This window comes from Passer montanus, unplaced genomic scaffold (assembly GCF_014805655.1).
Source record: "Passer montanus isolate IOZ18808 unplaced genomic scaffold, ASM1480565v1 scaffold29, whole genome shotgun sequence".
Classification (NCBI taxonomy): Eukaryota; Metazoa; Chordata; class Aves; order Passeriformes; family Passeridae; genus Passer; species Passer montanus.
Window position 1 is genome coordinate 1043564 of NW_024367596.1, and position 22368 is coordinate 1065931.

Sequence of the window (22368 nt, forward strand, 5' to 3'; positions counted from 1 at the left end):
ATGTAGGAACTGCTCTGGCGATGTAGGAATTCCTTTGGGCAGATGGTGCCTGCTGTGTGATAAATCCAAGTCCCAACAGGGACTGGGTTTTGGAGGAAACAGGATCCCATCGGCGCTGGAAAGAAGGGCAGAAAGTGGAATTAATCCCGCTGAAACTGCCGAATCTCGCTGCCAATCCTTGCCTGATTTATTTATTTTCGTGACTGTGTGTGCGCTCCAGTGGGTCTCACCGGGAGCTGGCGGCTCCCGGTTCATCCCGAGGTTGAGCTCGTGCCTCGGGTGTGACACGCAGATGACCCGGCTGGCACGGCCGGATTTGGGGTGGCGGGGACAAACTGGGGGTGTCAGGGGTGGCTTTGGGGCACCAGAGCTGAATTGGGGCTGGCGGGGGTGTCAGACACAGGTTTGAGGTGTCAGGAGGGGCTTTGGGGTGTCACGGTTAAATTCAGGCTGTCAGAGCTGGCTGGGGGGGCAGAGGTGGGTTTGGGGTGTCAGTATAGAATTTGGGGAATCAGGGACGGGCTTGGGATGTCAGGGCCAAATTCGGGACATTGGGGCTGGCTTTGCGAGTGCAGGGCTAAATTTGGGGTGACAGGGCTGAATCTGTCATGTTTTGGCTTTGGGGTGTCAGGCTTTGACTTCAGGGTATTGGGGGGCTTCGGGGTGGCAGGTCCGAATTTGGGGCGCCAAGTTTTGTCTTTTTTGTGTCAAAATCGAATTCAGGATTTTGGGGCCGGCTTCGGCGTGGCGAGGCGGAATTTGGGGTGTCAAGGTTTGGCTCAGGGGTGCCAAGGCCCAACTTGGGGTGTCGGGGGGGCCGGCTTGGGGGTGTCAGGGGCGGCTCTGGGGAGCCATGTTTGGCACGTCAGGGCTGGCTTTGGGGCGTCGGGGGGGTTTTGGGGTGCACTAAACCCCGATGTGCGGCCAGCCCGGGCCGCGCTCCCCTCAGCGCCGGTGACGCGCACGCGCCGTTGCCGCGGTTACGGCGGACGCCGCGGCCACAAAATGGCGGCGGCCGGCGCGCCCCCCCCGCCCCTCACGGGTCCCCCGTGCCGGGACCCCGGCGGGCCCTGAGCCCCGAGCCCCCGGAGCCCCGAGCCCCCGGAGCCCCGAGCCCCCGCCGCTCCCGGAGCCCCCGCCCAGCCTGCGGGAGGCCATGGAGCGGCGCGGCCCCGTCCACGCGCTGCCCGAGGAGATCCGCAAGGTACGAGCTGTGGAAACGCCAAGCCCCAACACTCGGAGCTCCTGCGGCGGCTCAGGGATGGTGCACGGGCCTGTGAGCACCGGTGCACTGTCTGTACATTTTGGCCCTGGGTTAGGCTGGGTGTTGGGTTTCCTCACTCTTTGTGCGGTGTAATTACAGTAATTCTATAGGAACCCTGCAGAGGAGCACCTGAGTCTCTGCTGGGATTGTCACTGCAGGTGAGTTTTGGAGAGCACCTCGCCCTGTGCTGGGGCTGTCACTGCAGGTGACTCCTGGAGAACACATCACTTTGTGCCAGGTTTATCACTGCAGGTGAGTCCTGGAGAACACCTGAGTCTGTTTTGGGGCTGTCACTGCAGGTGAGTTTTGGAGAACACATCACCCTGTGCCAGGTTTATCACTGCAGGTGAGTCCTGGAGAACACATCACTTTGTGCCAGGTTTATCACTGCAGGTGAGTCCTGGAGAACACCTCGCCCTGTGCCAGGGCTGTCACTGCAGGTGAGTCTCAGATTTCCCCTTTCTGGCGTGTTTTGCTGCCGGCCCTCAGCGCCGGTGACGCGCACGCGCCGTTGCCGCGGTTACGGCGGACGCCGCGGCCACAAAATGGCGGCGGCCGGCGCGCCCCCCCCGCCCCTCACGGGTCCCCCGTGCCGGGACCCCGGCGGGCCCTGAGCCCCGAGCCCCCGGAGCCCCGTTTTGCTGCCGGGAGTTTGGGAGGAGTGCAGAGCATGACATGTTCCAGAGGAGCATCAACACACACCACGGGGACGGAACATTCCCCTTCCTCTGCCCTGGTGTCTTTGTGTGTTCTTTTGTTTGCCAGACGGATGATTGCCGGTGTAACAGCGCTGCTGTTTATGTGGCTCCTTTTAGGAGGAGGCTGCACTCAAGTGGAACACGAGTCACTTTTTGTAACACTATCAGCTTTTCACTCTGGCAGTACAACACCCAGCTGTCCTCATTCCTCGGTCTGCAGCTCGTAATTGACAAATCATTTAAAAGCTCTGTGTACTCAGCCTGGAGACTGGAGAAGTTCTCCCTGGCTTAGTCCAGGAAACTGTTCGAACAATTTCTGAGACAATTTCTGAGAAATCAGGAATGGGCAACATAGACAAAGAAAGGGAAAAGGAATACTTAGCCTTAAAAAAAAAGAAGGGAAGCAGCTGTGGAGCACCTTCAGAATCGTGAGCAGCTGTTTTGGTAGCAGGAGGGATCCCACTAAGTTTGTTTATTTAGCAGTTAGGTTTTTTAGCCCCAACGGGGTACACTGGTGAGCAAAAATCAGTGTAAGCCTCTCAGAGAAACAGTTGTACCAAACTGTTGAACGAGGGAATCCTCCTGGAGCTGGTTACTGCTTAATAGTTCCTTTAATGACTTAAAGCTGCAGTTTGGTGGCACTTGAGCCTGTTTTATGTTGGGATCAGTTGCTGAGCCAGTTCCTGCTCCATGTGCTAGGCATATGCTGGCACAGGGAGGGAGCAGGGGCCGGGGCAGGCACAGAAACGCAGTGACATGGATTCTGTCAGCAGCAGTGTCACTGGCTGCTGGTTGCTATTGAGCCAGCATCTTGGATTACAATGAGGAATACGCTGGTGCCAGTCGGGAAGGGGTGTGAGCACTCTGGGAACAGCATTAAACTCCGTATTCTTAGGAAAAATAAGGCATTTACAATTAATCCAATGCATCAACACAAAATCCATAATAACCTCCCTGTCAGACTTTACAGTCTGAGGGCTGTAATCAGGTCATAAGCAGAATAATATGAACAAAGGGATGTTACACAGAAAGACTCTGTTAACGTATTGATAGTTTGAATGTCTCAATAATTGTAATAGGAATTGCATGTGAAACTTGGGTCTTTGTTGTCCCTCTGTCCAGGGCTGCTGAGGTTTCAGTTTTGAGCTGCAGGTTTTAAAAATAGTGACGTGACTGATGGGACTGTAGAAAAGAGCAAAAATAGTAAAGAGCTTAAAAATCTTCTAAGAAAGGATAATAGAGCTGGGTTTGCTCATTCTGGAAAACACCTGAGGGCACAGTAACTGCTCACAGGAGGTGGTGGTTCATTTCCAGGTGCAAATGAGTCTTTTCATCTCATTTCTGGGTGTGCTTTCATTGACTGCTCTGAAACTCTGGAGCAGTTCTCCCAGGCTATTGTGGAATTCTCCCAGTGAGATTGTCACTTCAACTTGTCCCTCGAAGTAGAGGGTGGGCAGGCAATCTCTGGAGATGCCACCAGTGCTGGCTACACCTTTAACAAAAAATCTGGTGCAGAGGATGCAGGATTTCCAGATATGGACAGACTTCTGCTGCTGTCCCATCGTCCTCGTGCCACGTGTGAGCTCCAAGGCAGCGACAGCCCGGGATTTGGGATGAGAAAGTGCTGGGCTTTTACACATCCTGTGCTGTTGCTCATCTCCTCCTCAGCTGGCTCGTGTTGTAGCTGCAGCATCCTTACAAGGCACTACAAGTCATTCTCACCATTTCCTGCCCTGGTATCTCCCGTCCCTTCTGCACACATGTCCTCATTCCCCTCCCGTCCTCTGCTGCCCAGATTTTACAGCCTCTCCCCTGGAATCTCCCTGTCAGCCGGGCGTGTGCCAGCTGTGCGCGCTGTGCCAGGGGGAGCACGTGCTCCCAGGATGGGTGTGCAGGGCAGGGCAGCACGTGTGCCTGCAGGAGCTGCCGGGCACCGAGTGCTGCCCAGAGAGAGGGCTGCTCCCTGGCCAGGCGCTGGGCTGGGGTGGATGGACGGATGATGGACGGATGATGGATGGATGGAGGGATGGATGGATGATGGATGAGGGATGGATGATGGATGGATGGAGGATGGATGGATGGAGGATGGATGGAGGATGGATGGATGAGGGAGGGATGAGGGAGGGAGGGATGGATGATGGATGATAGATGGATGGATGAGGGATGGATGGAGGATGGTTGGACGGACGGATGACGGACGGACGGATGGATGACGGATGGATGATGGATGGATGGATGGATGCTGGAGGTTGGGTTGTGGCACTCACACTGGATCCAGGAGCTGCCTCACAGGGCAGGCTGCAATGAGAGCTCTCGTTTTCCTCTCCTCGGAGCTGCACAAGCTGCTTGTCAAGGTTTTATTTTAAAGGAAGTTTTAGTCTAGAGGGAAGGAGATTTCTCAGCATTTTGTTAAGGGAATGATAGATGTGAAGGGACCTTGGTTCTTCATGTTCTGATCTCTTTTGCCTCGAGAATTGTGTAAAAACTTTTACGTGTCCCTGCTTTCTTCTCTCTCTCATTTCTTCTTCTGCTTTCACACTCCTTTCACAACATTGCATTTCACATTCATTACAAGGTGGGTGCTAATTAAAAGAACCAAAATCAACAGGTGAATAAAGCATCTACATATCCATTCTTAAAGTTTATAGTATTCTTTTGTATTTATAGTTGCATATTTTTGGGAAGTAATTGTTAGTAAAGATGGAAATCAGTGGTTTTAATGCCTACTTTTAATGTATTTACATAGCGTTTCTGCAAGCAAACTCAGCCTGAGAGGTGTCACAGAGCCCAGCAGGGTACAGAAGGGAGTTAGTGTTTCCTTGACTCCAGTGTCATGGATGTGTATTTTGGGGGACTTCTGGTTTTGTTGCTTGGTTAATGTTTTGTTTTGGTTTAATTTTTCCTCAAGGCTTTTATATTTCACCTTGGTAGTTGTTTGTTGCCAGCGATGAATCATTTTTTGTGCCTTTGGACTTTAGTTAAAGTTCTGTGGGAGTGGAGGGAAAGAAGAAGGGAAAATGCAGCTTTGCACTGAGGATCTCCCTGAAACAGGAAACAGAACAGCAACAGAATGACCCAAGTCCTCAAAGCAGCAACACATTTATATTTAATTTCATATTTTATTTGGGAAAAAAAGATAAAAGCTTTGTTACCATGAATCATAAAATGAATAGGGCCAAGATACCCTTGGAGACTGAGAGTTGTCTCAGCCCCGGAGCTGAGGAGCTCAGGCCAGCAGGAAGTCTGAGGCTGTTCCCCTTGGGGACAGAACGTCCTGTGGTGTCCCCAGAGTGTTGGGTACACCACAGGCAGCAAACGTGTGCTATAGACTGGGCACAGCATGGGCTCTGCATGAGCACATCAGGCAGCTTTCCCCTCTCCCGCCCTCTGTGAACCCAGCATTGGGGTTTTCTTGTGAAAGCTTCTGGAACACAGAGTTCCAGCTGTGGCTGGGAGCCCACGGCCTGTCCCGTCCACCAGGACAGCACAGCTCTGTGCTTGGGACGTGCTGCATGGCACCAGCAGGGATGTAAAAGCAGATAAATTCCCAATTAGTGCCCTCCAGATCAGCGTGGTGGAGTGGCAGAGCCCTTCTCAGCATCCTGCTGGCCCCACATTCTGGATTCTCCTGGAGGTGATGTCTCCCCGCTGCTCCAGTGCCCACTGGGGTTCTCAGCACTCAGCTGTGGGATTTGTGATGTTTGTGGTGCCAGGGTGCCAGGCTCCTGCTGTGGGAGTGTTCTGAGTGCTGGGGAGTGCTCTGGAAATGGGAGAAAGGGTTTGGGTTGGAAGGGACCTTCAGGTGCCACGGGCAGGGACACCTCCACTGTCCCAGGTGGCTCCAAGCCCCAGCGCCCAGCCTGGCCTGGACACTGCCAGGGGTTGTGTCCCAGCGGTTCAGTCTCTCCCCTAAGGGACACTCACACCCTCTCCAGGCAGTATAGCCAAGCTTTTCTCATCACACCAGGGCTGTGTTTTCTATATCCAAGGTTTTCTCACAAAACCAGGGCAGTGTTCACTGCAGCCAAGGTTTTCCAGCCTTTCTGCAGCCAGTGTCCAAGCGTGCTGCTGGAACTGGAGGGACTGGAATCTCCTCACCTCCCACTCTGCGGGGTTGCAGCCAGGAGGGGCACCCTGACAATCACACCTAGGGATGCAGAGGTTGCTCAGCCTTAACAATGGGCTAAGTCATCCTTTGTCTGCTGTGTTTGGTCACCAGAGGCTTGGTGGCAGCCCTGGGGCTCAGTTCTCGGCTGGAACATGCCCTGACACATCCCAAGGAGAAGCTCAGAAGGGCTGCTGCCCTGTGCTGGTGTTTGCAGGCTCTGGGAGTGTGACAATGTTGGGATTCATCATTCTGCTGTCTCCGGGCTGCGGTGGCTTCAGTACCTGAGCTCCTGCTGCTGTTCCCTGTCCTGACACAGGGATTTTCCCAGGGCACGTCTGGAATGAAGCAACTTTCTGGTTTTATCCCAGCCTGTTTCTCCACTGTTCGTGTGCTCAAAGCAAGCACAGGGATTTTTATTTTGCAACTGTGATTTTATGGGCAGGGAGCAAATAATGATGTGAGCACTGTGGCTCAGCAGTACCATCTGTGTTGCTTTGGGGTAGATGCTGATTGAAAACTTGGCTCACAATACACTTTGTTTCTTTTAAAAGAAGTGAAATTTCTACTGGGACCTTTTAAAAACCTTTCTTTGACCAAAGCAAATATAAATTTCAATCTGGTGCCTCCTCATTTTGCATATGCATCGAAAGACTTCCTTTTCTTCCTCAAAAATCAATGGTGTAGTTTGAGTCATCATTTCTTTTTGTGCAATAGGGATTGACTGGTGTGTCAGAAGAGGGACAGACAGGATGAGAGACATGAAAATAATGTGGGAGAGGAGTGAAACAAAAAAGAAAGTAAAATTGGGTAATAAGGTAGAATAAATCAACATGCAGAAATAATTTAAGACCACCCAGCTGCAGCATAAGGATTATTTATTTTTTCTTGACTTTTATGTTTTCAGCTACAAGTTTAATTTGGACAGAGTTTTTTGGTTTTGACCAGTCCTTGCTGAAGCAATCTGAGTCCTGACAGATCCACCAAGAGAGCAAGAGCTGTGGACCAAGGAGCACAGGGTGTTGTGAGGAATTTCTCCATGGAAAGGGCTGGCCCAGCTGCCCGGGACAGTGGTGGGGTCCCCATCCCTGCAGGGGTTTATCAGCACCTGGGGCTGTGGGTGCTGTGTGGCACTCCATGGTCTCGGAGGGCTTTTCCAACCTGAGCAGTTTCAGGGTTCTGTGATGAGTGCTGTAATATCAAAGCCTGGCCAAATGAGAGAGGAGCTCGCTCTCCTAAACAGGAATCCAGCTCTCCATCGTGGGATGTTTGTGGGTGGAATGTGAAATTCCAGAGGAGAGGGGTGGTGGTGCACGAGCTGACACACCCTGGAGTTATTTGGTCAAGTTCAAGTGGTACAAATTCCTGTCTCATCGTTCAAAAGGCTAAAAATGGTCCAGACCACCAATTTATTTCCTTTTTTTTTTTCCCCTTACAGCTTATGCTCTACAGATGAAACTGAGTCAGACAGATGTAATTTGAGTGATTATCCCTCTTGGCTCAGTCCTCCCCTTGCCTTGGTAGCTAAAGAAATCTTTGTAACCAGGGGATAGATAATATTTCCTTCCAAAACCAACTGCAGAGTGGAAACTGTTCCCCCAGATGTTTTACAGCATCTGTGCATCACAGCTGCAGCTCAAAGTCTTATGGATAAATATCTTCTGAGATCAAGCACTTTGTCCTCAGCAAAACTGCTTTTTTTTAATTCCTAATTGATTTTTTCTGTTCACTGCTTGTCCTCAGTGCTTACTCAGGACACGCAAGTCCCCTTTCTACTCAGAGCTCTGATAGTTTCCTTTTCTATTCCTTCCAAACTGTTTTTCCCCTGGTTTTTTTCCTGCTTTGAAGCTAAGATGACAACGGTGTTTTTATCAAATGGAAACAGTGAAATATGGAATCTGAAACCATGAACTTGTATTTAGTACACATCCTTAGTGGTTACTCAGCAATCTTTTCTGTTCCAGAAAAGGTAATTTGTAAGCATGAGAACTGATGACAGTTTGTTTCCTACAGTTTTTGTTTAAAGGTTGGTCAACTTTGGTGACTAAGAGACAAGGTCTAGTGGAGCTTTTCTCCTGGAAAGACCATGTATTTATAAGGATACCAGAGGGCAGGGATAGATGGGATATGGGAATTCCTGGGTGAGATGGGATTTGGGAAGGAATTGTTCCCTGGCACAGGGTGCCCAGAGCAGCTGTGGCTGCCCCTGGATCCCTGGCAGTGCCCAAGGCCAGGCTGGACACTGGGAATTGTCCAGCCTGGGACAGTGGGAGGTGTCCCTGCCATGGTAGGGGTGGCACTCGATGGGCTTTGAGGTCCCTCTTAACCCAAAGCCTTCTGTGATTCCGTGAGAGAGGAACCTTGGATTTAGGATGGGAAATCAGGTCAGTGCCTTCCTTGCTCTGTTCACTTTTATCTGGGTGCTGTTAATTTTCCAGGTACCCTGGGCAGATGTGCTGGGTTTGAACTAACTGTGGCTGGCATCACTCAACATGTGCCAAATCCATTCCTGGTGTCAGGGGCCTGTTCCATGTATTAAGGTGGATATTTGGAAGCTGTTCAATCTGTACACTTATTGCAGTGCTTGCAGGGTAATTATTAATGTGCAGAGCAAGGTCCTGATTTACACAGCCTTTCCTATTCTGTGATTTTTTGACTCTGTAGCAAATACTGTAAAAATCCAACCTGATCAGCAATCCCCCCAGATTTTCATTTCACCTGAGGAATGGATGGGAAGGAGAGCACTTCCAGCTGAGCCCAGACAGGGAGTATTTGTTGTTCTATGACTTCATTTATTTTGACATTCAGTAACAAAACTGAAAACGAAGACGTTTCGGTACTTGCACAAGCCCTTTTCAGTTCAGACCCCTGGTGACTGTATCTTGTTTTTGATGGGAGAAGCAGTGAAAGTTCTCAGCTGTCTGTGTGAGCTGTGCTGCACAGAGCAGCGTGTGCTCCCTGTGATAAACCCCCTCCTGTGCTCCCTGCACAGCTCGTTTTGTCCTTCTCCAGTGCACTCATTCCAGTGCTTTGGAACTTCGGGGTACTTATCCTGAAGAACAGTTTCAGGTTTCCAAGCACAGACTGCAGCTGCCAGGAAAAATAAACTTGCATTTTCGGCTCCTCCAGAGCAGCTGTAACCAGGGGGTTTAAACTGGAGCAGCATTAAGAAATGGGGAAATAAAGCTTGTCCAGGGCCCCCTGAAACACTGTTTATATCAGGCTATATTTAAACTCCTAAAGGTTGCTGTATGAGTCTTTAATTTATAATTTTTGAAAGCTCTTTTCTTTCCTCTCAGTAGGGTTTCTTTCTGTTTATCCCAATGTCTCAAAACATCATTTTTTTTCTTCTTCTGTAAAACAAAGTTTCTTAATTGGACTTAAACTATTCAAACAGGTGCTTGCATGTTCCCTGCTTCAAGGTTAATAACCAGCTCAGTTGGAAAAGTCTGTTTCCCAATTTAATAAATGGCCTTTCCATTGGATGGGTGTTATATGCTGTGTTTTGTAATCAGTCCTGAGTCCTTCATTCCTGGCAAAGGGGATTCAGATTCCACAGCACCCCAGTGCCAGGGACACCTCAGCATCACTCATGAGTTATTTTTGTGAAGATGGTGGATTAGCTCACTTCCCTCATCTTGCCTCCTTCACTTGGATATGAGATGTCGGAAACCCAGAGAAATAACATTTCTCTGGTAATCCCAGATTCATTAATGACATAGCTTCATAAAACACAGCATTTCATTTTCCATTAATACCTCCAACCCAACTCAGAAGTACTTCAGCATTTCAGTGGGAGTTCCCACATATCAAATTGATGTATCTTGGGAAGTTGCCAGGAAGGGAAAGTGCTGCTCTAGCTGGGTTCATTTTGCTAACGAGGATTTTTGTCTTTATTTGTTAAAGCAATAACATAATCTGATTTTAAATGTTCCAGAGCAGCAAATGGTTTAAATTGTTTGGATTTGTTATTATTTCTTAGTGTGACTGAGGGGTTTTTTTGGCTGAACCTGTTTCCCTGAGGCACTCTGAAGCATTTTGTCTCTTTGCAGATGCCCCGGGACCAGACAGTGTGCAAATACTGCGGAGTCAGCTACCTGACACTCCACGAGTTCAAGGTGATGGAGGACAAAGTGAAAGCAATGGAGAAGGAGATAAAGGTTTATAAGGGAAGCCTAGAACGGGAGCAGAGGCTTCAGGCAGAATTGCAGGCTCTTCACCACGACCTCGAGCGCTGCCGGGCTGAGAGCGAATCCAAAACAGAAAGGTCAGAGCACATCATCTCCTCTGGGACCCTCTCCTGTGTGTGGCAGGGAACTTCAGCCCAAAGCAGCTTAAAATACAAATAACATTTGTATTTCTTTTCTCAGATGCCCCACATACTCTGTAGTAGTTGATTTAAATCATCTTTCCTGGTGTCCTGTGGAAGCAAGTTCAGAATTCCTGAGCAGTTTAGGAGCAGTCACTGTGTGGAAGGTGAAGGAAAGGCCAGAAGGCACTCAGAGGGATTTCCCTTCTTGTATCTCATCTTATCATCTTGTAATAAATCTCTAATATTCCCAATGAAATTCCACAGGACTGGGAGTGCCACATTCTCACAGTAAAGAGTTCCCTGTGTCCATCCCTGGCAATCCCAGGATTCCCTCCCTGCAGGGCTGGTACAGAATCCTAAAGCAGTGAGGAACACTTTGGGAACTGCCAGGGGCATTTTGCTTGGCAAACAGGAGGTTTCAAAGCCTTAGATATGGGAAGGCCTCAGTTAAAGGGGGAGTTTTGTACCATATAGATCTCAGAGCCATGTTTGGATTTTCAGAGCACAATTAGGACCTTCAAGTGTATTCTTTAGCTCATACTCACAGTATGAGCTGTATCCTTTGTCATGCACATATTTTGGAATCTATTGCTATATTCCATTAATTGATTACACTAGGACTATAAATAATTGATGTTTATAGACAGTTAGTAAAAGATACTTTATAAAAATGCAGTTTGCTCGAGTTTGCTGCTGATGGATTGAGGCTACCAGAAACTCCTGGGTAATTTTTGGCTCATCTGACTCAGACAGAAGTTTTTTGTAAGGATGAGGTTCTAATTCTAATTATCAGCTCAGTTTGGTTTTTGGGATCCCCAGGAAGGGTGTTCCTTGTGTGACTGACTCATACCAAGGGATGTGGAGCTGAAGGTGCTCTTGAAATGCTGAAATGCTTTGGAAACCTGCTTTTTTGGGAGAATCACTCAAATACTGTTAAAAATTAACTTAATTATGGATTTAATTCAGCTTTTGCTTGCTAATATTACTAATAAAAGATTAATTTTAGAGCACAAGTTCCCACAAAAGTGAACAAAATGCATTTATCTTGTAAGTTACTCATAATGTTTCTTGCAATATCTTTTTAATTTAAATTACCCCTCCTTCCTGATATTTAATATTTTCTGTGGTTTAATATCTGTTTTTAAAGCTTGTTTGCTCCTTGTCCCTTTAACAACCCTGGGTGGCAGCCCTGGTGGCAGTCTGTGAGCAAATGCACTGACAGCACATTCTTCTCGTTGGGGATCATTTGCCAGAGCTAAACTTTAAATTTTCATCGAGCTGACTTTCTGTAGTAAAGCTGGAACAGTTAATAAAATTTTTATCTCTGCACTTTTCCCCCCTAAGGCTCCACTTGATTTAAAAGCTGCTGAAATCAAGTGGGATACTTGCAGTAGGTTTCCATTCCAGCCATAAATCAACCATTGTGCCTCGTTAAGAAACTTGGCTGAATGTTCCTTATCTTCTGCTGGCTGTCCTGGGCCCCTCTGACTGCCTTGTGCTGTGGTATAAACTATCCAACATCCTGGGTCTGGCCAGGCTGACAAGGCACTGCTCCCAGAAGCCAAACATGCCTCTTTCTTACTTTTATCTCTGCTAGACCCAGGGATTGAATCTCTTATCACCCGCAGACTGTTTCAGGTTTCTGTTCCCTCTGGGTTCAGGTATTCCTGTTGGTTCCTGTGGTTAACCTTGAAAGCCACCTGGGAGTTTGCCTGTCCCTGGTCACCTTTCCTTTGGGATCCTGGCAGGAGAAGGGGAACAAACTGCACTGATCCACTCAGCTTCAACCTTATTCTGTGTTAAAATCACTTCAGTCTTGATCATTAATTGAATTATTATTGATTTAATTAGCAGAATTAATCCACATCCAGTGGGAAATGTAAAATAGATGTAAATGCTGAAGGTGTCCTCAAGTGCCACATCCACACGTGTCGCGAACGCTTCCAGGGCTGGTGACTTCACCACTTTCTGAACTGAAAATGAGCAGCTCCCGGCTGTGAAATGAAAGTGAGCAGCTCCTGGCTCTGGGCAGCTCCCAAAGTTCCATGGCAGTGAAAACGCTGGGGTGGAGCTGTTTGTGGCCAGATGTGCCAGGCTCTGCGTGCCTGCTGTGTCCTGGCAGTGCCAGCGCTGCTCCACGCACCGTCCCAGTGCAGGGATGACTCCTGTAAATCCCTGGAGCAGGGTGGCTGCTCCTCACTCTGGGGGCCAGCGAGGCTGTTTGCAGCCCCTGCTGGGTCTCCTCCTGCTGTTCTGCCCCTGGCAGCTCGGGGTGAGCACGGCCTGACCCGCTGCCTCTGCCAGGGCTCCTCCTGTGCTCCCCAGGAGCACCAGGGGATGGATGCCAGCCTGGGCAGGGAGTGCTCTGTGGCACAGGGTGAGATCAGCCTGTTCCTTCTCAAATGCCAGCTTTTAACATGCCCTGGACTCTCCCTTGGTGCTAAAAACCCAGAATAACGTGTTTATTTTGCTTTCTTCTAATGGTAGCAGCCGAGTGCAACTGTCTTGTCTTTTCCACGGGTTCTTTAGTGAGTGACTGAGCAGGACATGGAAACATCCCTTTAATGTCAGCTCTGGAATGGAAAGAGGAAGAAAATGTGGCTCTTCTTATTTACCAGTTTCTTTTTAATCCAAAAGAACTTCAAATACTCCCCATTCTAGAACTAGAATGGAAAATGAGCATCTGGCTCTCCCCGGCTCCCAGAGTTTGGGTTTGTTACTGGTCAGTGACAAATCACTGATTTTTTCCTCAGCTGCAAACGTAGATTTGAATTCCTGGAGCTGTTTAGGGGATGGACTTTTTTTTTTTTTTCTTGTGAATGACAACAACTCTGCTCCCAACCACAATCCAACAGATTTTCTCTCTCCTCCTGCTCTCCACCTCCTGGAAATTTGCAGGTAGCAATGGGTAAAATTTCCTAGAAAAGTAATGCCAGGAATATCTTCAAAAATTTTTTTTTGTTTTGCTTTGTGCTTTTTGAGTTGTTTTTTTTTTTTTTTGTTCCAGGGTTCACAATTGAGCCTCAAGTACTTGCTTTTTAACCCCCAGATGTTCAGATTTATCAGAGCTCTGCAGATCCATGTTTCTTAACCAGGACTAATGTTTTTTTAAATGTCCATTTTGGTGCTGATCTGTGTGATAACAGTAACTAATGCACTGTCATAGTTTGGTTTAATTTTGATATATTTTCAGCATAAATCATTCTCATTCTCTCCTGCTGTTTAAAATTGAAGCCAAGGCTGATGTAGTGCTTCTGCCAGCCTTTGGTTTTGTAAAATTCTTGTCTATTCAAACATTACTTATTTACTTGTGGCAATGAGTCACCAGGAGACAAATAGATCATTTTCTCTGTGTGAGCAGTAGGTGTTGAAAGCTTAAACAGGGGCTGGTTTTTAACAGTTGCTTGTCACTGGAGTGGTATTTTTGGGGCTGGGAGGCTGCTTTAGGATGGTTATCTCCAGAAAACAGCTGGGGCTGATGTGCTGCGTGGGATTGTTCCTCACATGTACCACAGGAAGGGAACTGGATTCAGCTCTTTTATCCCTGTGCAGTTCCATTCATTTCCTGACAATTATGGGAGCAAGTGCTGAATTGTTGAAAGAGCAATGTTTAAACGGTGTTTATTTACACTGGGGTAGCTGTGCCTGAAAAACAAACTGGTGCTGTAGAGAAAAGTTCCCAAGGTAAATGCTAGAGGAGAAGAACACCTTGGGGGATGGTTCTGGAGGGGTTTGCTGTGCCTGAGGCCAGCACAGAGCTGGCTCCTGCCCTGGAAAAAGAAAAAGCTGGAACCAAAGTTGGAGGTTGATTATTGGTGCAAACAATTCTGATTATTTTATTTACATCTGTAGGATAAAAACCCTGACAGTGGAACTTAAAACCAAGCAGGAGGAGATGAAAACTGTGAAAGCTGATTTGCAGTTTTTCCAGGAGGAGAAGGAAGCTGCCTACAAGCAGTCACAGGTGCTCAGGTGAGAACCCAAAAAGGAATGCTGATGTTGGAAATGCTGTATTTCTTGCATATGTTTATAAAGGCTCACCATAAACCTGGGCATACAGTAATTTAAACATGATTACTCTGATTTCTCAATTAAAAATGGCTGTACAGTTTCCTGCACTGGATTTTGAAATGATGAAACAAACCCAGTTTTCTTCATTTATGTATAAAAGCTCTAAACATTTAGATGGGGAAACTTATTATACATGATACATTCAACACACAGCACACTTCATACACTGAATTATTGTAACCCAGTGCAGTATAAATTACCAGATATTGGGAACGTAGTTGTCAGGCTTAGTCTAATTCCCAAGTTTTATTTATAGAATAATTTATAAATATACATCTGGTACATTTTTTTCTTGCAGAACTACCTTGGAACACCATTGCTCCACCCTGAACAAGGCTGTCTCACTGTTCCCTTTCATTAGGAGTGAACTAGACAGTATTAAAGAGGTCATCTCCACCAACATGGAGAGCTTTGCTGCCATGAAGGAAGAAATTTTTCGGCAAATAAAAGCCATGAGCAAAGAAGCTCTGACAGGTAAAGCATCCTGCAAGCATTCTGGGCAAGAGAAAAAAGGATCCTCCAGGGTGCTGCTGCATCCTTGTGGGAGCTGCTGGGGTGTCCTGCAGTGCTGCCCCCCAAACTGGACAGGGCAAGAGAAGTAAAGGAGGAAAATGATGGAGGTGGTGGATACAGTCCTGCTGTTAATTGTCCATCTTAAGTGGGGTAAAATTCAAAGAATTGGTCTCATTTTGAGCGCAGGGCCAGCAGGGACTTCTGGAGCAAACTCACACCCAAGAGCAGCAGCTCTCCCTGCTCCCATTCCGGTGAGAAGAAGCTCTGCCAGCTGCAGCCCTCCTTATCTGAGGGTCCCTGGGCCTGCAAGGGGCACGGAGCAGCCCCTGGGCTGGCCAGAATTCCCTTGGTCCCAGGCTGCTTCCTGCTCCCACAGGGGCCAGGGGGCTGGGAGCAGGGACAGGCTTGTTCAGGAGGGGCTGTGCCCAGCCTCAGGCTGAGCCCTGGATGCCATTTGTCACTGAAAACTGTGTGCAGTGGTGCAGTTACACACTGCAACAGCCAGAGCTCCCCAGCGGGCCCCGTGCCCAATTCACAGCTTTAAAGGCCTTCAGAAACAATATTCTGACATATTCCTGTCCTAGCAGTTTTTCAGTGTGGATGAGCTGCTGATTGACTGAGCCACAAAATCACAGAATCTCCCGAGTTGGGGAGGATCCACAAGGATCAAAGCCAGCTCCTGGCCATGCACAGGACAACCCAAAGATCCCACTGTAGCCCAGATTAACCTCTGGGGTCAGTTTGGTCAGGGCTTTGAGGGCAGGATGAGAATGTGCATCTCCACCTCCCCCTGTGAGCTGCAGAGCAGATCCACAGCTTTGATGTTCTCATTCATGATTAACATAAAAACAGCAACAGTCTACATGGATTTGTTTTGCCTCCTCAGAAATACCCAAACTGAACCAAAGATTGGCAAAATCCCAGCGGGAGAACGAGTGTCTGCAGGAGAAGGTCAAACACCTCACTGAGGTGGCTGACACGGTTGAGCTGAAAACTCAGCAGCTCCAAACTTCCCTTCAGCAGGGGAGCGAGCTCCAGAGCCGGTGCCGTGAGCTGCAGAAGGAAACTCTGGGTAAGAGAAGCTTTTATCCTTTCTGGCAAAAATCCTGGGGGAAAAAGAAATGTTTTTAAAAGCACAAGATTGTGGTTGTTACTGTGAAAAGACTCAACAGGCCTGAACAAAAGGTGGGTGTCTGCAGTCAGAAGGAGGGAATGTCATTCCGAGGAGTCTGGAACCCTGGTAGGAGCATCAGACTTGCTGGGAGGACAAGTGGAGAAAAGAGGAAAATCATGAAGGTGGTGGAGTACAATCCTGTTGTTAATTGTCCAGCTTAAGTAGAACATCAGGCTCTGAGGGTAAAATTCAAAGAATTTGTCTCATTTTGAGTGCAGGACCAGGGGAGAAAAGAGGAAAATCATGAAGGTGGTGGAGTACAATCCTGTTGTTAATTGTCCAGCTCTGAGGGTAAAATTCAAAGAATTGGTCTCATTTTGAGTGCAGGACCAGCAAGGATTTCTGGCTCTCAGAGCAGTTCTGAAAAGCAGGACAGACCAGCCAGGCCCTTTTCTCTGAGCCATTAAAGAGCAGACTCTAATGATCTGCCCTTGATTGTGTCTCAGGAAGCAGAGAATGCTCTTGGAAAGGGTGAGAGCAGTGACAGCACTTGAAATGACACCCTGGGAGCTGTGTGCACACAAAAACTCAGTGCAAAAGGATTATTTATGTGGGTATCCCTTGGGTCTCTGTTCTCTTGCATTCACAGCTCTGGCTCAGAGGTGTTTTAGGACCTTGGGAGCACCTGTGAGGTCGTGCTGTTCCAGGCAGGGTTTGGAGTCCCCAGGCTGGCACAGCAGTCCCCAGCTGCCTGTGCTCAGCGTGGGACACACTGACAGCAGGAGGTGACAGTGCTGGTCACTTCAGTGCTCCTTCAGCTCCTGTGGAAGCAGCAGGGGTGAGATCCCATCCCTGAGTCACCAGCCCTGGCGCTGAGCATGGGCATGGCACTCATTACTACATTGTAACAACAGAATAATATCTTATATGTTAATATTCAATTGGTTTGTCTTTATAGCAATACTGCTGAAAAGCTCCAGCAAAGACACCTTCTGTCTTTGTAGAAATTATAAGGAGCAGTGGACATAAAACCTCATCAGGAGATCTCTCACACTCTGAAATACGTGGGTTAGCATCATGACACCAAGCACCTGCATTGCTGTATTTATGTGATGGGAGAACTGCCCTTGGCTGAGGCCCCTTTCCCCTCTGCTTACTGCAGAGTTCAGGGTTTGTTCATGAGCATGGCAAACAAACACTTCCATTGCTTTGCCCCCCTTAACTCCATGCAGAACTGCCTTGTTCTTATCTTAAAATTTTGAGAGGTTTTGGCAGTCTCTATTTTATTTTTAAAAGTTGTTCATTGTGTTCTGTATCTTTGGAGGGCCTGCATGGCTTCTTGGATCTTCTGAAAACCTGAGTTTGCTTCCCTAAATTGGCATGTTGCATCAGCCCATCACAATTAATTATCACAGAATCCTGGAGGGGTTTGGGTTGGGAGGGACCTTAAAGCTCATCCCATTCCACCCCCTGCCAGGGACAGGGACACCTTCCACTGTCCCACACTGAAAATTTGCAGTGAAATATAAAACAACTGAGATTTTATGGAGAAAACGTAGCTAAAACCACAGCTAATTCCATATATGGAATTAATACAGAATATTAGGACCCTGAAAAATCTTAATGATGAGTAAAAATGCCATCTAAGCTGGCTGATGTTTTATGTGAGGCATTTTAAAATTGATTAATAAAATGTAGCAGTCACTTGCTAATAAATGAGTTATTAAGAAGCAGTAAAACGTTTGATGTGGGTATCCAGAAGGAGGTTTCAAGGCAGGAAAGCTGCTGGCTCAGGCATTTGGATTCCACCCTTCCTGAATGGATCAGTGAAACACAAATCCAGGAGGATTTCAAGGGGTCTGGCTCTAGGGAGTCAGGGTAATAAACCCAGTTAATGCACTGCTGATAAAAATGGTTCTCTTTGAAATACCAAACAGGGGTTTCTCATGAAACAATCATTAAATATGAAATGAGTTTGCCATTGTATTAAAAATAAATGAGTGGGAACAAACATCTTACTGGAAATCAGTTCCAGGGAGTGGATTTGTCCTGTCCAAAGTGGGGTGTGGAAATCAGCCACACCCTGAGTGTCCATGCTTTGGAGGGAGCTTGGGGTTTTGCCTTATTTTGCTTTTTTCCCTCCCACAAGCTACTCCAAAGTCCCTCTTTGAAATAATTTGGCACTCCAGAAATAATAAAAACTACCAGGATTTGTGATCTGTGTGTTTTTAAAGGATTTTCCTTTCTGCAACCAATATTTTGAGGATTCTTCTGCTGCATGTTCCTCACTGAATTGTGAGGTCATGATTATTTCACATCACAGCAGGCATTTGCAAGAGCAGGGAGCAAGCAGTTGTTTCTGCTGATGGTTTTTGCTCTCATGCTTGTGGAGGCTTTCTGGAGATCCCCTTTGCAGGGGATTTGTGGGATCAGATGGATTGCTGCCTTCAAGGCACTTTTCAGCCTCACAGAGCATCACCCAGTTAAGGGAGGTGACAGGTCTTGACAAATGCTCAGCACAGGGTAAGGTCTGCTGGGTAATTGTTTAATCAATCAGCTTCCCCAAATCCAAAATCAATAATGTGATAATGTGTCTGTGTTCTTAGTGCTGCCAGCAGCAGGGCTGCAGTAGCACGGGCTCCTAAAAGATTTCTGCTTTCATTTTATTACCAGCTAGATCCTTCACTTAATCACAAATTAAAAATTAATTTTTCCTCCCCAAAGTCCTTGTGGTTTTGCTCTAGCTCGTGACAGCTCTGGCCTTGCTCTGGATGGGTTGAAATTGCTGCTGATGCTCCCAAAATCCGAATTTTTGGTCTTTGGCTGCTCCTGCTCCATAGGCTACTTCAGCTCCCAATCCAAACCTGGTGGTCTGCTGCATGATGAGCCTGATGAGAGGTGGTGGAAAACTGCAGGCAGCTGGGGAGGGGAGTGCTAGCCCTGCTCGTGGAAAGGAGAGGGAATGTCAGCCCTGCTCTTGGAAAAGAGGGAATGTTAGCCCTGCTCGTGGAAAGGAGAGGGAATGTTAGCCCTGCTCGTGGAAAAGAGGGAATGTTAGCCCTGCTCATGGAAAGGAGGGAGTGTTAGCCCTGCTCATGGAAAAGAGGGAATGTTAGCCCTGCTCTTGGAAAAGAGGGAATGTTAGCCCTGCTCGTGGAAAAGAGGGAATGTTAGCCCTGCTCATGGAAAAGAGGGAATGTTAGCCCTGCTCATGGAAAGGAGGGAGTGTTAGCCCTGCTCATGGAAAAGAGGGAATGTTAGCCCTGCTCTTGGAAAAGAGGGAATGTTAGCCCTGCTCGTGGAAAAGAGGGAATGTTAGCCCTGCTCATGGAAAGGAGAGGGAATGCTAGCACTGCTCATGGAAAAGAGGGAATGTTAGCCCTGCTCATGGAAAGGAGAGGGAATGTTAGCCCTGCTCATGGAAAGGAGAGGGAATGCTAGCACTGCTCTCGGAAAAGAGGGAATGTTAGCCCTGCTCATGGAAAGGAGAGGGAATGCTAGCACTGCTCTCGGAAAAGAGGTGTTTTCATCTCCTGGAGTGTCTTTAATGGCACTTTAAAAACCACTTTGAGGAGCTTTGCAAATGCAGAGGGGGAATAGTTGCCTGCAGCTGTAGGCAGGCTGCAGTTCAGCCAGCTACAAGTGCTGTTGAAATGTATTTTTTGATGAATTCCAGCCGCGGTGGGAAGGCTGGGGAGGCTGAGAGCCAGGGAATACAGGGCTGCTGTTGGAGCAGAGGGTGAGAGGCAATGGCTCATTAGAGCTTTCAGCAGCCTGAGTGCCAGAGGAGGCCCAGGAATCCATGGCACCCACTCCCAGCTCCCTGCCAGGGGCTGGGACCAGGCTGCGGTGGGGTGTCACTGAGAGAAGGGCCACACTTGGCTTCTCGAGGAAAAGCAGGAACCCAGGGTCTCCTCTGGAGCCAGGCTGGGAGAGGAGCAGCTCCAGGAGAGCTCAGAGCCCTGGCAGGGCCTGGAGGGGCTCCAGGAGAGCTGCAGAGGGACTGGGGACAAGGATGGAGGGACAGGACCCAGGGAATGGCTCCACTGCCAGAGGGCAGGGATGGATGGGATCTTGGGAACTGGGAATTCCTGCCTGGGCTGGGATTGCCAGAGCAGCTGGGGCTGCCCCTGGATCCCTGGCAGTGCCCAAGGCCAGGCTGGACACTGGGGCTGGAGCACCTGGGACAGTGGGAGCTGTCCCTGGGACAGTGGGAGGTGTCCCTGCCAGGGCAGGGGTGGGATTTAATGTCCCTTCCAAACCAAACCCTAATTCTGTATTAAAGGATGTGTCTTTGTTGTATTTTGTTTTGTCTGCTTGGCCTAAACATCGAGGGTAACAAATTATCCCCAAGGAAAATTAAGGTCAGAATCTCCATCTTTTTCCTGTTTAGTTTTTCCAGTATTTCAAACCAGTGTTAATGTGTAGGAGAAGCAGGTCTGTAGGAATTGTGACACATCCCCATTAGCTTGGCTTCAAGCAGGCAGGAATACAGGCAGAAAATTCAGGCTTTAGACCCAGGCCTTGGTGCTGGAGTGTGAACTCAGGCCATGGATGAGCAAAGCCAGCCCTTCTGAGGGCAGGAGTGCCTGTTCTGTGTCACTGGGGGCGTGGGAGGGGAGCAGGCTTTGCCAAAATAACATTTTTTCCCTATTTAAGGATTTTTAAGGTCTTGGAGATTGCCGTGTTTGCATGGTTGCAGTTGTTGGTTTATTCTGTTGAGGCTGCCCTTGATTTGTGCCACTCAAAACCATTTAGAATCTGGTTCCTTTTTCCCTGCTGGTTTTATGAAGGTGGAAGAAGGAAGCAGGGGGCCATGGAGCCCAGTCTGGCAGTGGTCAGCAACACGTGCTGGGGGAGATAAACCTCAGCCACTCCTCTCCTGGCACATGCTCCCAGTCCCTGGCAGCACTGGGTGCTTTGGACACCTCCTGATGGCACTGGTGAGGTCTCCAGAAAGGATCTCAGTCTGGAGTCCATCCCTGGGCTCCTTCCAGACTTTTGTGAGTCACAAATTAAAAGAAGGACTTTGTTGTGTAGACAAAAAAAAATTATCTTAGAGAACACAGTACATGAGCTATTATAAATGCAAAGAATTAGCTCTGTTCTGTGCAGGGCCTTGGGGTGTTACTTCACTTCTTTGGTCTCCTTAGAAACACGTGGTGAGGCAATGTTTTCCTGCTCTGACACTGTAATTTTTCATGCATGTATTTCATATTTCTCCCAGATTGTCTGCTATGCTCTTTAAATAAATGTACCGGGAACTATCTGTGCTAAGTGTACGTCTGACTTTGCCTGGAATTAGTGTTCTGAGAAAAATTCAATATTTTTGCCCCCTTTGGCACTGCTGATTGGCCAAATTCAGGGCCCATGCAAGGGGTAGTTATCAAGTAAGTTTTAAATAATTGCTACAACTTCCTATTTCCCAGGATCCACGAGAACCCCAGCAGGAGGGGCTGGGTTGCAGTGTGCCTTGCCCAGGGCTCTGTGTGCTCTCTGTTCCAGTTCCTGGAGCATCCCCAGCTCTGAGCTCCCAGTGCTGGTCCCTGACTGAGAGGGGACCCCGAGTGGAGGGGAGGGAAGGTGGAGGATCCCAGCCCTGCTGGGGATGGCACATGGCTTTGAGCCCCAGGCTGTGCTGCTCCTTCCCTGGAGGTGTCCCAGGCCAGGCTGGAGCACCTGGGGCAGGGGGAGGTGTCCCTGCCATGGCAGGGGTGGCACTGGGTGGCATTTAAGGTCCTACCCAAACCATTCTGGGATTCCATGAGCTATTTGAGAACCTTATGAACCTCCCCATGAAGTCTTAACTGCAGGGAAATAATCTTTTTTGTGCACATATATGAAACATTGAGCTTTCATTCAGATTACCCCCAAATTGTTGGCAATTATACTGGATTGGATTTTGTAGGTTTTGCAGGAAAAGCAGAAAATTACACAGCTCTTCCACGTGTGCCTCTGATCCAGCCTCACTGGGAATCTGGTAGGAATTAGCTGTGGAGCTGATGGCTTCCAGAGTGGCTGCTTACCCAATGTGCTGCTTATTATTTTTATTTTTGACTGAAAACTTCACCAGTTGTTGCTGTTTCCAGGCAGGAGCTGGGGCACCGTGCCCTTGGATGCAAACTGGGTGGTTAAATTCCTGAAAGCCAGCTGTGGGCAGGCTCTGCTGGGTGCTGTGCACACGCCAGGGGCTGCAGTGATGCAATTTGCCCGGGGAAGAGGAAACAGTCCCCAGTTTGTTGTGTTTCTGTTTCTGCGGCTCGTCAGGTCCTCGCTGGGCTGTGCCCCCCA

The 22368-nt window shown here is 48.3% G+C and overlaps 1 protein-coding gene across 2 annotated transcripts in view; it reads left to right on the forward strand.

Moving 5' to 3' along the window:
* Positions 1 to 1114: 1114 nt before the first annotated feature.
* LEKR1 (leucine, glutamate and lysine rich 1) overlaps positions 1115 to 22368 on the forward strand; it is a 33602-nt gene continuing 12348 nt past the window's right edge. Inside the window, exons 1-6 of one of the 2 annotated variants that reach the window (XM_039713374.1) lie at positions 1151 to 1204; positions 1375 to 1422; positions 10120 to 10334; positions 14232 to 14351; positions 14749 to 14924; positions 15850 to 16035. In XM_039713374.1, the coding sequence (XP_039569308.1) occupies positions 1157 to 1204; positions 1375 to 1422; positions 10120 to 10334; positions 14232 to 14351; positions 14749 to 14924; positions 15850 to 16035 (793 nt within the window). In that variant the 5' untranslated portion in view covers positions 1151 to 1156. Of the gene's footprint in view, positions 1205 to 1374; positions 1423 to 10119; positions 10335 to 14231; positions 14352 to 14748; positions 14925 to 15849; positions 16036 to 22368 lie in introns of both variants that reach the window. The other variant, XM_039713373.1, reaches the window with a different exon arrangement.